Source organism: Marmota marmota, unplaced genomic scaffold (assembly GCF_001458135.2).
Source record: "Marmota marmota marmota unplaced genomic scaffold, marMar, whole genome shotgun sequence".
In the NCBI taxonomy this organism is placed as follows: Eukaryota; Metazoa; Chordata; class Mammalia; order Rodentia; family Sciuridae; genus Marmota; species Marmota marmota.
Genome location: NW_025999853.1, coordinates 9,792,101 through 9,809,696, shown reverse-complemented (window position 1 = coordinate 9,809,696; position 17,596 = coordinate 9,792,101). Strand labels below are relative to the sequence as shown.

The window sequence follows — 17,596 nt, the reverse complement described above, 5'->3', positions numbered from 1 at the left end:
ATCGCCGGGGCCCAGCACGCCGCTTGGGACTTCACGCGTTTCGCAACCACCCGCGCCCCACCCACCCCGGCCCGGCCGCCTTGCAGCCTGCCACCTCTTTTGGCTCTTCGCGCTTCTCTCCCTCCCGGGCCTGCCCAGGCCTTCCCGGAGCCTCGGGTCCCGCCACGAGTCGCAGTCCGAGACGTGGCCGCCGTCTAGCTGACTGGCAAGTGCGCGGCCGCCGCCTCCACGCAGCCCGGAGCAACCCCGCGTCCCGCCCCGCTGAGCGCAGCGCCCTCTCGGCGGCCGCGGCGCGATGCTGTGCTTTCTGAAGGGGATGGCCATCGTCCCCTTCCTCCTGGTGACCTGGTCGTCCGCCGCCTTCATCATCTCCTACGTGGTTGCTGTGCTCTCCGGGCACGTCAACCCCTTTCTCCCCTACATCAGGTGAGGAGCAGGGTGGACGACAGCGGCCAGGGAGCAGACAGGGATCCCAGGGCAGCGCTGCTGGTGGGGAGGGAAGACGGCCAGTCCACACCCAGCTGGGGGCATCTTGAGGTCGAAGTGAACCAGAAGGTGGCAACGCTGGCAATGCCTAGGGAAGCAAAGGGTGCTGCGCTGAGCGGTCTGTCTGTACCCTGAGCACTCAACACAGTAGCATCAGGATGGGGGTTTAGGACCGAACAGACCATAGAACTTTCAGTCGGGGTATGGAACTGAATTGTGATAAAAGGCTTCTCTGGTGAGACTGAAAGAAAGATAGGTCTTGACTGATGACCTTTATTTTAAAAGGTAGATCCAGGTATCTGCTAAGCAGCACACGTATTTCACTTCTGCTTGAGGACATCTCTCGAAATGGATGGACATCTCTCGAAATGGATATCTAGCCTCCTTTTCCATGCCCCTCCCCCTAAAAACTGGAGGTTTAAATAGATAATGAAACATCAATATGACACTGATGTCAATCCGTGCTAATAAATGATAGAAAAAACAATTCACATCCAGATCCGTGCCCTGGCCACAGCCACAAGATGCTGACTCCAGATCCCTGGGAGTCTGGTTTAAGTTCCCTTGGGAATTTAAGCCTAAGTCTGGTTTAAGACTCATCTGGACACTGGACCACCAAAGTTAGAGCCCGTAGATAGTCATCTCTTAACATCGCTTGCATTATTTTGCCATTTTATTTTTCCTGTATTTTGGCTTCCACCTTTCCTGAGGATCAGTGCTAGGGACAGTGGCTTGGTTCTCTTTATATGGCTTGGAGCTCTGTACCCCAAAGAGTAGGCATTCCTTAACTATTAGTATGATTCATCCTTATTTAAGTGGTGTGACCCCACTGGATCTGCATTGGTTAGTGAAGGGAAAATAAATTTGGGGACAGCCAAGAACTTATTATTACTTTAGGATAGAGAGGGCCTCTCCTTCTTTGTATCTTTTCTGTCTGGTAAACAATATTCTATGTGTTTTTTTGTTTGGTTGATTTTTTGTTTTGTTTTTGTTTTATGGAGAGGAAGGGGAAACAGGTGAGACAAGAGAGGACTAGGGTCTAAAGAAAGATGCAAGGAATGTACAGACAGGTACAACGGAGCACAGCAGCAAATCTCTAGGGTTGGCCATGGTATTGCCTTGCAAGAAGAAATGTTCTAAAGATTTAGGAGACCCCCCCCCCCAAGCTGGTCTTGTGCCCTGGAAGAAACCTGGGCTGGGTTTTTCATGGCACCTCTCAGTTCCAAGTGTTACCATCTCCCTTCTCTCATTTCTGAGACAGAATAGATTCCCTTCAACTTGCATAAAAATGAAGAGCTGTTAAAACAGCCGTGTTTGTCCTGAGTCTGAATATGAATAATATGATATGCACATGGGCCTGGCCTTGTGTAGTTATGACTAACATCCCCTCAAGGTAAACTCGGGGACAATCAGAAATGAGGAAATAAGGTGACAAAGTGAAATATTTGTGAGATGCTCATTCCAGTTAAGGGGTTTAAAATTTAACAAGGAAAATAGGCCTACAGGAAAAGCAGAATTTTAGGAGAAAAAGGCAAGAGATGGTCCCCTTACTGCCAGGAGCCATCAGCCAACAACAAAGTGTACCAACTGTGCCCATGTCTGTCTGGGGAGTTTGGGTTGTTTGCTGTCTGCTTATGTGAGCAGCTGGAGCACTGGCTTGCCCTGCCCCTTCTGGAAAACTTAACTGAAACAAGATAGGAACCAGACATCAAGAAATGGTGTAACATATTTATTCACTAACCCAGAATTTTTTTTTTTACCTTATCTCTTCTCCCTAAACCCCACGACCCCCTCAGCTCTCTCCCAACCTTCCTTATCTGTTATCACTGATCTTATGGCCTCTTCCTCCTCCTTTCCTCTACCCCCACTCCTTATACTTCCATCCATCCATGCTTTGCACTGGCTGACTGCCAGAATGTTCTTACTCCAGGTAGTGGCAGGCATTGTCCTTTACCTCCTCCTTTGTTCACATATTATCATCTTAGTGAGATCTGTTCTGATCACCCTGTTTAAAATTGCACCCTACATTCCTGATCCCCCATATGGTCGTATTTTTCTCCATAGCCCCTATCACCTGCTAAGAAATTATGTGCTTTAACTTATTCATTGTGTTTATTATCTGTCTTTCTCACTAAGATGTAAGATCTTTGAAAAGATCCTCAGTATGTGTGAAGTTATATTTCTTGAGCTCTTTACTCATCCTTGGTCAGGGCAGATCCCTGGGAAGCTCAATAAAGCCATTCAGTTTGGTGGTTGATCAGAGATTAGAGGTTCTCAGGGGGAGTCCCCTTTCCCATGCTAAAATTGTTCAGCCAAACCCATGCTCTGATGTTTTTAGCATACTCTAAAACTTTAAGTAAGAGTAAAAACCACCAGAAGAGGGGCTGGGGATGTAACTCAGTGGTAGAGCGCTTGCCCAGCATGTGTATGGCACTGAGTTTGATTCTCAGCCCCACATATAAATAATAAAGATCCATTGACAACTAAAAATAATATTTTTTTAAAAAGCACAAGAAGATCTCTTTCCAGAATGACATTCAAAGTCAGCTTCCTTATCAGATATTTGTCTCCGAATAACATTGTTATTCTTCAGTACATTGGATAAATCGGCAAATGACTTTTTGACACAGAAAGATGTTCAATTTCATGAAAAGAAACAAAAAATTCAAATTGAAACTCATTGGTGCCTTTTTTTCACCAACTGGACTGGTAGAAAATGCAAATGTCTGATAACACTACTGGTGAGACTTTGGGAAGACAGACTATCTCTTATATTGCTTTTGGGAATGTAAATTGATTTTAATCTCTGTAGAGGGACTTTAGCAAAAATCTATGGAAATGATATACACATACACATCCTTTGATGCAACAGCCCCTCTTTTGGAAATTTACCCTGCAGGGATACCTGCGCATCTGAAGAATGGCATATCTACAAGGTTGTTCACAACACTGATTACATTTATTTATTTTTTAATTTATTTTTACAGGGCTGGGGATTGAACCTAGGGCCTCATGCATGCTAGGCAAGTGCTCTGCCACTGGGCTACACACTCAGTCCAACACTGCTTTTAATAATGACAGACTGGAAGCCATGCAAATGTCCATAATAGAGAACTGACTAAATAAATACAGATTATCCAAAAATTACAATACCTCAAGTGAAATCTCTTGCTATTTAGCAGATTCACTTTAAATTTATGTGCTGATATGAAAAAAAAATCTCCAAGAATAATAATCATTAAATAGAAAGAAGTCAGATGCAGAACAAAATATTCTACCATTAGTCAGGAAAAAGGGAAAGAAAAATAATATGTGGTGTGTGTGTGTGTTAGCTTGTATAAAGAGACTGATAAGGATTGGGGTTGTAGCTCAGCAGTAGAGTGCATGCTTATCATGTACCAGGCCCGGGTTCAATCCCTAGTACCAAAAATTAAAAAATAAAAGAGACTAATAAAAGTGGTTTACTTGTGTGTGATGGAAGGTAGAAAAGATCAGTAAGATATTGTAAGGGTGATTATAAAGCTTTTCCCACCATCTCTTTGGGTATATATTCATTTTTAAGTCAAATGGATGGGTTTCCTATCAGAAAATTAAAAACACGGGATTCAAATACCCACTAAATTTAACAAATTAGAATAGCAAAAAGTGATATTTCTGTGTGCATTATGAAATTACTAATGCTAGGATGTCAAAATCAAGGGCAAATAAAAGTCAACCTTAAAAGATTAGTTTAGATTTTTACAAGGCCACACCTACATTCTGAAGCACAATCATGCTTAATTTTTATTTATTTTTTTTAGAGAGAGAGAGAGAATTTTTTAATATTTATTAGTTTTCGGCGGACACAACATCTTTGTTTGTATGTGGTGCTGAGGATCGAACCCGGGCCGCACGCATGCCAGGCGAGCCCGCTACCACTTGAGCCACATCCCCAGCCCAATGCTTAATTTTTAATAACCAAATCCTCTGTAAACAAATCCCTTGGGCTATCTGGTATCAGCTTACCAATTTCCTGCTGGTAGATCACTCTGTGTCTTCTTTGCCCTGTTTCTCTTTCTGTGACCCTTTTTTCTTAAAGTTTTGCCACTTCTAGATCCTAGCTTTGCTTTTTATTAGTACTTGTCTCCCTTCTTCTGCAAGTATGGTTTTGCTGGATGATTGTGGTCTGTTGGTGTTGTTCTTCCTCATGACCACAATCTTTGCTCAGTAATTGATAGAAGAAAACTGGGCCACTTAAAATTAAGCCACTTTAAAGGAGGACCAAAATTACATAGTAGATGAAGGAAAAGAGGTCAGGCCTTTGACTTCAAAAAAGAGACTAAAAATGAGGAAAGCATCTTTATAAATTAGTATTTTTTTAATGATCACATAATGTATCATTACAATTATGCACTAATTCTAATAATTAAGAAATGATTCAGATACTGTTTTTTTTAAGGGAATGATGAACAAATTTTTCATTATTGTTTGAGGACTGCATGATATAAAGTCCTTTTTTGGCATTTGGCTTTTGAAGGGGGGATAAGAAGTTGTTCATTTTTTTGCAAAAATATTTGAAGACTTCAATTTTTTTTCAATAGCCATCCTTAATCTAGTTCTTAAGGATATTGCATATTGTTTGTCATGAAAAATATATGGTTCAAGAGGGTAGAAATTTGGAGTTTGTTCACTCTTGGGTCTCCCATGTTGACATATGTAATTTCTGACATATGGTAGCTACATAGTGAATATTGGTTGAATGTTGATCAAAATAGGCCTGCTTTATTAACCTGGTCAGTTTCCTCCTCTTCAATTGTTAGCTGATTCTGTTAATTTGGTTGTGATTCCAGTCCTCCTCCCACATCACTTTGCTGACTTCTGAAATTTTTCATGTTTTATGAGATTTTCAATCTCATTTTGCAGTCTTTTCGTATCATTGAATATTTACAAAATTGATATTCACTCCCAGAGGGAACGTAATGTAGAGGTTAGGAGCAAGAGCTTTGAAGCAGACAAATTGGTTAGAATATAGCTCCAGCTGGTGCTCCAGCCGCAGAAAGTTAGACAAGTGACTTAACTTCTCCAACAGGAGAAATTACTTGACTTCTCTATAGATTAATAACAGTACCTAATAACAAATTCATGTATGAACTTAAAACTCATTAACATAATAAATTCTCTATAAGTATTTTCTATTAGTATTATCACTTTGATTGTAACTGTGTGATTTAATTCCACAGCAACTATTGACCCCTCAATGCAGAAAGAGAATTGTAATTTATGAAAAAGTTCAGTGGAATAATACTTAGGGAAGACTCAAAAGAAACAAGTTGTCTTCAAATTATAGTTGGTCCATTTAGGAGTGGATCTGACAAAAGCAAAGATTCAGAAAAATTGATTAAAACAAACTAGGAGGATCCTTCATTTAAGTTGCTGCAAGAGTATCTTTAATACTTCCCTCCACTTTAAAGAAAACAAATCTGGAAATGAGATGATTCCAAGAAGAGAGGTGGTTTATATACCAGGAAGACAGCTTTTTTTTTTTTGACAGCTTTGCTTTTTATTAGTACTTGTCTTCTTTCTTCTGCAAGTACAAGTGGCAAAACTTTAAGAGTAAGGGTCACTGAACATTGAGGATGAAAGAGACACAGGGCAAAGAAGTCAGCAGAGTGGTCTACCGGCAGGAAATTGCTAAGTTGATACCAGATAGCCTAAGGGATTTGGTTACAGAGGATTTGGTTATTAAAAATTAGAATTAGTGCATAATTGTGATTATACATTATGTGATTGTTAACAAAATACTAATTTATATACCTGTGCTCTTGTAATGGCCTTGGACCACATCAACTAGTGAAAAAAATGAATGTACATTTACATGCTTTAAGTTAAAACATTTGTGCTGTATAAGTATCCATATAATTTTTGATGACTTCTGCTTAAAAACAACTTTTTTGATGACTGAGATTACACCGAATTTCTGGGAGTGGTGATTTTTGCTTTCCTCTTTAACTGTCATAATGGAGAATAAATATTCAGATAGTGAGGTCACTGTGCCTAAAATCACTATTCTGACATGTGTTAATGACATCTTCAATCTTTACAGTTACTGTGACTATTACTTCATAGTATATCTACACCATGCAGTCATAAGGATAAAAATGTGGACATGTCATTTGAAACTTTTAGTTAGAAAAGTATCATCCTTGAAATCACAATTTATAATTTTTTCAAAAATGAAAAAAGGGAAAAAAGAAAAAAAAAAAACAGAAGATAAAAAAACATCCCCCCAATCTAAATAACAACCAGAGCAAAACTGTTGTGCCTTGTATTTATCTTTGATTCCAATCTTGGCAGTTGTTTAAAGAAAAATAATAAAATAATTTAGATTTGTTTTATTGTTTCAGAATATGTGGGGAATTGTAGTGTTGCCCTTTTTATCATCTTGTATGTCTTTCATTAATATTTGTCATGCCTTATCTAAAACTAAGTTTCAAACTGGAATGCCTTGGAGAACAGATACTTCTATAGAGGTTCTTTGGCCTAAATAATTAAGCATTTGTATCAAGTTTTATTTTGGTATCTAATCAGATTCTTAATCATAGCCCCTAAGAAGTAATGTGACTTTAATGCTGGACTTTGTTGATGTGCTCTAGTGTCTGCAATTTTTTTTTCTTTAAATCATAGCCTTATGATAAATTTTAAAAAAATCATTACCCAAATTAGTTAATTATAATTAAAACAAGAAAATTAGGGGCAAGGGCATAGCTCAGTGGTACAGCATATGCTTAGCATGCGAGAGGCCCTGGGTTCAATCTCCAGTAATAAATTTTAAAATAAAAAGAAAGAGGATCCCCAGTTTTTTCAGCCTGAAAATTAATTGTGGTGGAAGTAGTAGTGTTGCCTCTGAGCCAATCATGAACGTATAACTTCTTCTGTTGGATTTAAATTTTCCGCTCATTTGAGTGCATCAAATTCTCCTTCCCACTGAATTCAATTAAACTGTGAGAATTTTAAAATGTTATTCATATTTTCAAAAGGAATATATTATTGCTTAAAAATTTTGACTAATCCAGGACTGACAGCTTTCAAACAGAAGCACTTCATCTCAACTGAGACAGAGAGAGAGAGAGAGAGAGAGAGAGAGATCCATTAAAGTCCTCTTTACTTCACAATAACTGAATAATTGCATCTCAGTCCATCAAGAGCATGCACTAAAGAGTTACTGTAAGCCAAGGACCCCTTAATAATGGCTCCAGGATTAACAAGCTGCTACGAACCTAATTGTAGATACACAATACTGTAAACACACATAGAAATGACAATATGCTTAAAGAAGTGCAATATATATAGTAAAGCAGAAAAGAATTCCTAAGTTGTGTCCACTGACATTACTTGTCCATGCACATCCTGGCTTCCATCCACTATCTTTGTAGCAAGTTATTTGTAGCAATAACTACCTTGGGCAAGTTATTTTTCTAACACTGATTTCTTAATCTTTAAGGTGGCAATGCTAAGTATTTTATGATGTTGTGAAGATTAGCTAAGATGTGCCTGGCAGAGTGTAAGTGCTGAAATAAGGTCTGTTTCTATTTTTTCATTTGGTGGTACTCTGGACCTGTATAGTGCAAGGGAGGACTAGTTTCTAGAGATTCCTTTCAAAAGGCTTCTAAAACCTGACCACTTTCTACTTCCGTCTTTATTAGTTAGCCACACTAGTCTAAGCCACTGTCATCTCTTGACAAACTACTGAAACTAGTTTCTTAACGGTCTTCCTGGCCCAGCTTGCCAATCTATATTCTTTTCACAATATCCTTTAAAAATGTCAATCAACTTTACGTCACTTAGATGCTTTCAGTCCCTAACAGCTTCCCATCATGCTCAGAAGAGCATCGGGACTCCTTACTGTGACCTTTCCTCTATATGCCCTCAGATACAACCTTCCTCCTTGATCACTCCCCTCCAGCCACACCCACTTCCTTGCAGTTCCCTTAACACATTGCCTGTACACTTGGTTGTTGCCTGTGGTCTGCAAATTTCCTGGCTCCAATATTCTAATGCTCACACTCTTCATTCAGGTCTCCATGAAGGTCATTTTTGGGAATTACCCTGTCTCAAAAGGCAGATCACTTATCAGTCTCTGTTCTAGTATCTATTCTTCCCTCTTCACAGCACTCAACACCCCTACATCATAGGGTTTGCTTGTTTGAAATGGGGGTCTCTGTGTTGCCCAGGCTAGCCTCAAACTCCCTAGCTCAAACAATCCTCCTGCCTTAGCTTTCAAAATAGCTGGAACTGGGGCAAGCACCACTGTGCCTGGGCTAGATCATTGGTTTTTATTGCTGGTGTTCTCCCCACAATAATATAAATTACACCAAGGAAGAGTTTTTCCGTTTCACTTACCTCTGTATTCACCATGTCTACAAAATTACCTGTCATACAGAAGACATTCTGTAATTACATGTTGAATCAATGAAACTGTGAATTTTTTTTGTTAAGTACCAAGCTTTCTGAAGGTAGTAAACTTTGTTTTCATCTTGATATCTATGTCACCTAGCACAGTTCTGGACATGTAAGAGAAGCTGGATGATTTTTTTTTTTTTAAGTTTTATTGTATGAGTAAAAACAAGGAGAGAAGCCAAACTCCATAGTTCAAGAAAAGAGCAAGTTGTTTGTATTTGTGAGTAGGAAATTCTTTCTGAGTTTAAAAATAGTTGATATAGCTGCAGGGTATCTCCCATTCTAAGCTAGTCATTACCAACTAAAGCTGTCATAAATATATCACTAGTAATCATCGGTGTCTCATAAAATGTAATATGACTTTTTATTCCCATACTCATTCCTTTTATATATTTAAATATTGAGAAGATAAAGAAATTAATGATGTTTTACTGATTGCATTTAATTACTGATGCATTTAATTTTTTAGGTTCTAAATCTTGCTCAATCTTTCAAGCAGTGGACCTAGGATTTTAGAACATTCTAATAAACTTCAGTCTGAAGATACAAAGAATGTTGCAATTTGTCAGTATCTAAATCCTCCCAATAATCCCACATTTCAATTTCTCCAGATTTTGCAGTAATAGAATCACATGTATCTAATGTTTAAAAGAATAGCAGTTGTGGCTGGGTGAGGTGGCAACACATCTGTAATCCTAATAACTTGGGAGACTGAGGTAGGGGGATCAAAAGTTCAAGGCCAGCCTCAGCAATTTAGCAAGGCCCTAAGCAACCTAGCAAGACCCTGTCTCAAAATAAAAAATAAAAACTGTTGGGGATGCAGCTCAGCAATAAAGCACCCCTGGGTTAAATCCCTAGTACCAAACCAAACCAAACCAAACACCCTAGCAGTTGTCCAAGCTTGGGAAATTTCTATACTATCAGGTATTTTTCTTTGTTCTATTGTGCTCATTCCTTTGAGCATTAAGTAATAATGTACTACTGCTTTGACATCATAAATTAGTTTGGAGAAGGATCTTACATGAATTACTTGTAATTTTCCACAGTTGGCTTACCTTGTGGAAATGTAAATACGGGAAATGTAGACATAAATTGATTTCCCAGGCACAACATATCCTGAAACAACTGTGTACACATACCAGCCTCAACAGCTTCTAAAAAGTACAGGCAAAGGAATAATTGCTCTCCTCATCCCTGGTTCAGTTTCAGAAGCCCCTCCTTAAAAAGGCAGCCAGCCAGGTGGTCGGTGGGACTGGGGCAGGGCCAACCACACTGTTGCAACCATGGGATACAGAACAGTGTGTGGGAGCTGGGTGGAGTGACTACTTCTGCCAGATTGGGAAGCAACTGGTTTCGCCTTTCACTTTTTCTCCAGTTTCCTAAATCAAGCACCCAGGTACAGCTAAGCAACCCAATACAGTAGTTCCTTGGTATCTATTGGGGATTGGGTCCAGGACTCACTCTGGATACCAAATTTGGAGAGTACCGTAATCTGTGGACGCTCAAGTCCCTTGTATAAAATGATGGGTTATTTACACACAACCTGCACAATCCTCTAGTACACTTTAAATCATCTCTGGTTTACTCATTACCCCTGGAACATTGTATATGCTATGTAAATAGTTGTTATGCTGTAGCTTTCAGGAAATAACAACAAGGAAAAAAGTTTGTACATGTCCAGTACAAATGCAATTAAAAATATTTTGGGTTGGTCAAATCCACAGATAAACAGAACCCGCAGATAGATGGGCTGACTGTACTACAGTTCGGCCTTCACATGATGGCATCATTTAGCTTGAGCTTTAAAAAGTAAAAATGAGGCAACCCACAGGATCTCTTGGTTACCTGCTTGGTGTTATGCTTATTTGGATTCCAACATTAGCAGAAGATGTGACTCAGTGTTTACTAATTATGTAATACATAAGATCAGAAACCAACTTATAAGAACATTTTTCAGTAAGAGTTAAGAGCCCTACCATTTTTATTAATGGCAATGGACAACTAATACTGTTCTTAAGTGTTCTTAGATACTTAGGCGCGGTGGTGCACGCCTGTCATTCCAGCTGCTCAGGAGGCTGAAGCAGAAGGATCCTAAGTTCAAAGCCAGCCTGAGCAACTTAACTCAAAATTAAAAAAAATGAAGGCTAGGGATGTGGCTCAGTGGTTTAAGTATCCCTGGGTTTATATCCCAGCAACCCCCCCACCAAAAAAAAAAAAAGTTCTTAAAAGTCTCCACATTTCATTGTTGCTTGGAAAGTTTCAATGAAATATTCTGGAGCAAAATTTCAGCTAATGTAATTAGGGACCGTTTTGTTACTTAGTGGAAATAAACCCCAAACTTTCACCATTCTTACCTGATAGATTTGGGAATTTGTGATTCAGATTTGCCTAACAATATTTTGTTGATGAATGATGATGGTATCTAACATGATTTGTTGACAAATGAATTCATTTTATAGGGATTTGCACAGCCAAGTCAAAACTTTTGAAAAGATGGCTGTTTAACCATATAGCTGTTTATGAATTCAGTGCATGAGTATTTCCCCCAGTTCTTGTTATATTGACACTGCCTATGTTGTGTGCAAAGGTATAAGAATGTGAGCCCCTTGGTACTCATGCATTGATAGTGGACATTATAGACTTAGTGATGCTGGAAAAAAAAAAACAGATTTACCATGCTAATGTTTGTAAAAGAGGACTTACAATTACATTATGGTACTTGAGAAGGTGTAAATTCTTGCCTGGTTTATGTCTTCTAGCTATACAGCAAAGACATAATGACCCCTTTTCATTACTACAATGGTTCATTCCCAAGGTGTTCTGGAATCAGCTGATATTTACTCCAGGGAGACAATGGTGTGCATCTATTTCTACATGTTCAGTGACCTGCATTTTGGGAACCCACATTTTGACATGTTGGGTATATTTTCACCATGCAATTGGAAAATGCTAACAAATCAGACACCCTTCAGAGCTAACTGATAAACATCCACCAGCACATCAGTGTTTGTTCCGTGCCACCACTCACTCTAATGGCTTCACTGCCATTGGAGGCAAGGGAGTCAGGAATAGAGGCTGGGGAGTCAGGAGTTAGACATTCAAATTGGGATATAGATTCCTCTAAGTAGCTCATGACCTTGAACAAGTTACATAACCTTTCCAATACCCATTTTATTCCTTAGTAAAATGTAGTTGTTATAGGATCCCTATCAGGGATATGAAGATAAAATTATATCGTGTATGATAAGCACGTAACAGTGTCTGATACACACTTATTGTTCAGTAAGTGGTATACATTAGGTCAGTTTTTCCAGTACTAATATTCATTCAAACAATATGTATAGAAAGGCTATTTACAATGTGCTTTGTGTCCTACATGGATTTATTCATTCCTTCATTTATTTTTGGTACTGGGGATAGACTCAGGGCCTCACTCACCTACCTATCTTCCTAAGTATCCCATCATTCTTCCATTTTTCTTCCTTCACAAACAAACTCAGAGTCTTCTTCCCAGCACATTGCTGTCTCTCTTCTGTCCCTGGCACATGACTCTCTGAGGTGTGACAAATGTGTAACAAGAACTCCAGGATGACTCAACCTGGTAGCTGCTGCTTTTATATGCCTTGAGGCCAAGAGAGAAAAGCTTGACTTCCCAGAGTTAATCATCTAGCAAAAGTGCAGCCCAAGGTCACAGCCCTGCACTGCATCTCGCTTCCTGGGTGCCCGCTTGGTACCATGCTCAGAAGGGCATCTCACCCATGTGGAACTTTCTCCTTCAAACTTCCTGTATTGTGAAAAATGAGGAAAAGTGGGAATGTTCAGATTCTTACAGGGACAGGTGGCATTGAGACTGAAATAATTATGAATAAAAGTATTTGATGTAAGGGCGGTGGCTATTGACCTCTTTATGCTCCTCTTTGAATGTTAAGTGTTCTGCACACACAGGCTTCTCTTGGAATTCTTCAGCTACTTTGAAGTGTGTCTTTTCAATGTGATTGGTTTTTCAACACATAAATTTTGGAGCTATTTTTATATGTGGAAACACTCAAAATGGGTACAAGTTGTTTCAAATTGAGAGCTCTTTTCAGTTTTCCATTGGAAAAGTTCCTTATGAGGAACCTAAAAATATAAAAATTTTAAATTTGGCAATAAGGAATAGAAAATAGAACATGTCAAATGCTATTTCCCAAGTTATCTAATTAATCAAAAGACTGTACCTGAAAAAATATTTTATAGAGACTTTTTTGTTCAAATAACTTACCACAATATATTCTTAATATACCCCATTGTTTCAATAAAGCACTAGTTGTGATCACTAATATTGCCAAACTTTTCATCACTATGTCTTCAGAAGCATAAAATTTGTGCATAAACCCAGTCATTAAAAGATCAAAGTGTTTTTGTATTTAATATCTCAATAGTAAAATATTCAGTTTTTATTTTCAATATAAAATTCAATTCTTTACAAAGAATGAATGCATATCAAGTGTATGAGTTTCCATCATTTGAGAAACTGCAACACCACTCACTTTAAGCATTTCCCCTAGCTTTTTTGCTATGGAAAAAAATGTAATCTCTCAATGGTGAAAAAATAAATTTTAGGTTTTTCAGTGCTCAAATGAAAATACATTAGAACAAAATCAGTCCATACCCTCAGAATTCAATGTTGTTGAACATCCAAAAGAAACACAATATAAAATTTTTTAATTTGTTCTAATTAGTTATACATGACAGCAGAATGCATTTCAAATCATTCTACACAAATGGAGCACAACTTCTCATTCCTCTGGCTGTACATAGTACAAAGTCACACCACTCATGCAATCATACATGTACAAAGGGTAATAATGTTTGTCTCATTCCATTGTCCTTCCTATTCTTACACCTCTCCCCTCTTCTCACTCCCCTCCGCCTAATCCAAAGTTTTTCCATTCTTCCTTATCCTCCCCACTCCCCATTATGGATCAGCATTCACATATCAGAGAAAACACTTGGCTTTTGGTTTTTTGGGATTAGCTTACTTCACTTAGCATGATATTCTCCAACTCCATCCATTTATTTGCCAATGCCATAATTTCATTCTTCTTTAAGGCTGAGTAATATTTCGTTGTGTATATATACCACATTTTCTTTATCCATTCATCTGTTGAAGGGCATTTAGGTTCCATAGTTCAGCTATTGTGAATTGAGCTGTTATAAACATTGATGTGGCTGTATCACTGTAGAATGCTGATTTTAAGTCCTTTGGGTATAAACTGAGGAGTGGAATAGCTGGGTCAAATGGTGGTTCCATTTGGGAATCTCCATGCTGTTTTCCAGAGTGGTTGCACCAATTTGCATTTCCACCAGCAATGTATGTGTGTACTTTTCTCCCCACATCCTAGCCAACACTTATTGTTGCTTGTATTTTGATAATTGCCATTCTGACTGGAGTGAGATGAAATCTTAGAATTGTTTTGATTTGCATTTCTCTAATTGCTAGAGATGTACATTTTTCATATATTTGTTGATTGATTATATGTCTTTTCTGTGAAGTGTTTGTTCAGTTCATTTATTGATTGAGTTATTTGTGGATTTTTTTTTTTTTGGTGTTAAGTTTTTTGAGTTCTTTATATATCCCGGAGATTAGTGCTTTATTTGATGTGCAGGTGGTACAGATTTTCTCCCAATTCTGTAGTCGCTCTCTTCATGTTATTGGTTGTTTACTAAGAAGAATCTTTTTAGTTGGAATCCATCCCATTTATTGGTTCCTGATTTTTTTTCTTGGAAACACAATACAAAATTTGCCTATTACATACCCAGAGGGCTGAACCAAGCTTCTTTTTGATAATTTGCATATTTCTTTCCTAGTGATACAGGAACAACACCTCCAGAGAGTGGTATTTTTGGATTCATGATAAACTTCTCTGCATTTCTTGGTAAGTATCCAATTATTATGAATAAGTTAAAAATTTACAATCTTGGCAGGGGTTGTAGTTCAGAGGTAGAGCGTTTGCCTAGCATATGTGAGGCACTGGGTTTGCTCCTCAGCACCACATAAAAATAAAATAAAGATATTGTGTCCACCTACAACTAAAAAGTAAATGTTTAAAAAAATTTTGCAATTTTTGTATTTCTGGTGCATTACATTGCAGTGGGATTCATTATGCTATATTCATAAATGCACATAACAATTTGACCAATCTCATTCCCCAATATCTTCCCTTTCCCTCCCCAATTTGTATATTTTTTTAAAATTACAACCTTTGCAACTAGAATGTTGCCCTACATTGAGAAATTAAAACATGTAGAAATCCAAGATTATAACCTTGTTATAGAATTATTCTTCACTTTATTTAGCAGTTTGACACAGGGTTTGCTGTGGGTAGTTTTAAACCCCAAACTTCTGAGGTGGCTTTGAAATGCAATTTAGTTTTTAAAAACTGTGATGTATACTTGTGTAAGCCAATGCAGAAAAGACTGTTTCTCAAAGTGTGCTCACGTGAAAGGCAACTCACATGAAAACCATCTGGGTGCTGGTTTAGAGCGCTATTCCCTGGTTGTACTACAGATGCACTCATTCAGAACCCTTTAGAATGGGCCCAAGAATATGTGATGTGAATGAGCACTCAGGGCTGGAGGTGTGACTCAGTGGTAAAGCGCTTGCCAGCCAGGCACGAGGCCCTGGGTTTCATCCCCAGTACCCCCGGCCCTCCCCTCTAAAAAACACTGTAGGGGACTTGGATGCTCACTAAAGTTTGAGAACCACTGACCTGTTAAAGAAATGAGAAAGGTGAAACAAGGAATAGTTTGTCTCCAACACAAGTATGATTTTTCTTTTCAGTTCCTCAAAACCACCTGAGATGCATTTGATGGGATACAATCCTGTTGTGAGTCAATTAATGTAATATCACAACTACTTTTTGATGTAAAACTCAGTGTACTATAGGGGGATCTGAGTAGGTAGATGTAAGATGTAGAGATTTTTCTCTTAATCCTTTCATAATCCCCTACCCTGTGGAACAATCAGGTTGCCAAGGAACTGTGGTTAACCAGCACTTTCTGTCCCTCTCCATTGGTGCAGGTAAGAAGGGACAGAGGTACTGGAAACTCTGCTTGGTAACTGGGTATCTTTGTTCATGCCACTTGGTAGGGAGTATGTTTCGTCTTGTCACCCATTTGGGATCTTCTCCGATGGAATTGGAAGTAAACAAAGAGAAGTGGAAATGGGTGGGGGGTCTGTCAGTCTCAATCTCAGTCCCTTTTACACCATCCCTTGCCAAGAGTTCAGACTTAGAAGACTGAAATTATTTTGAAACAGCAAATGATAAATATGGCTTTTGCTTCTAGGCCATGCAGAAGCTGGCATGAATATATTTATTTAAAATAGTCTATGAGGGGCTGGGGATGTGGCTCAAGTGGTAGCGCGCTTGCCTGGCATGCGTGCAGCCCGGGTTCAAGCCTCAGCACCACATACAAACAAAGATGTTGTGTCCACTGAAAACTAAATAATAAAAAATATTAAAAAAAAAATAAATAAAATAAAATAGTCTATGAATATATAATATATACAATGATTTTTACCTTTATGTATAATTATAATACACAAATTTTTAAAAATGGTAGAGTATAGGAAGAGTATTGGGGGAGAGAAAAGGTAGTTACTGGTGAATGAGATTGACCAAATCATGCTCTGTGCTTATATGAAGATGTCAGGATGAATCCCACTATTATGTATAATTATAATCAATAAAAATAAAAGTTATGATGAATTATTAATTTTTAGCCTGCTTTTTAAAGTATAGCAAAATATTATAATCATCATTATGTCAATACATGCAAATCTACCTTATCCTTTTTGGGGGGATGGAGCACAGATACCAGGGATTAAACTCAGGAGCACTCGACCACTGAGCCACATCCCAGCCCTATTTTGTATTTTATTTAGAGACAGGGTCTCACTGAGTTGCTTAGTTTTATTTTATTTTTTTCTTTTGTTGAAGTTGGCTTTGAACTCATGCTCCTCCTGTCTTAGCCTCAGAGCCTCTGGGATTACAGGCATGCACCACTGTACCCGGTTACCTTATCCTTTTAACACATGACTAATATCTATCATGTGGATGTATGGTATTTAAATTTATTCAGTGTGTCTCCTATTGGTAAACACTTAGGCTCTTTCTCATATTTTGTAATTACAGTGTAGAAGTGAATGTCCTTTTAATCATATCTTTGTGTATTGAGGTGACTGTTTCTGTAAGCTTGCTGAGTTAAAGGGAATACATATCTAAAATTATGTTAGCTATCTATTTATCCCACAAATTCTCTCTCTTCTTCCTTTCTTCTTGTTTTCTTTATTTTTTAAAATTTGAGACAGTGTTTTGCTGATTTGCCCAGACTGGCCTCAATTTGTGTTCCTCCTGCCTCAGCCTGCAGAGTAGCTGGGATTATAGGTGTACACTATTGCACCCTGCCTCCAACGTTCACATTCTAAGCATCTCACACAAACCAGTTGCAATTAAAGAACTAATATAAAAAGCAAAAGTGCAAGAGAAGTTTAGTGTTTCCAAAAAAATCTTGGGATGAAAAAACTTATCTGAGCATACACAAAGCACAGATGCTAAATAAGAGTTAACAGATTTGAGTAGGTAAAAAAATGAAAACTTCTAAACAATGAAAGGTATCAGAAATGAAGTTA

The 17,596-nt window shown here is 38.2% G+C and overlaps 1 protein-coding gene across 2 annotated transcripts in view; it reads left to right on the top strand.

Annotated features, from left to right (window-relative positions):
* Positions 1 to 6: 6 nt before the first annotated feature.
* Dram1 (DNA damage regulated autophagy modulator 1) overlaps positions 7 to 17,596 on the top strand; it is a 54,530-nt gene continuing 36,940 nt past the window's right edge. For both annotated transcript variants that reach the window (XR_007347581.1, XM_015482853.2), the window contains exons 1-2: positions 7 to 426; positions 14,773 to 14,840. Coding sequence is in view for 1 of the 2 variants with exons in the window: in XM_015482853.2 (XP_015338339.1) it covers positions 296 to 426; positions 14,773 to 14,840 (199 nt within the window). In the remaining variant the exon portion in view is untranslated. The remainder of the gene's footprint in view (positions 427 to 14,772; positions 14,841 to 17,596) is intronic.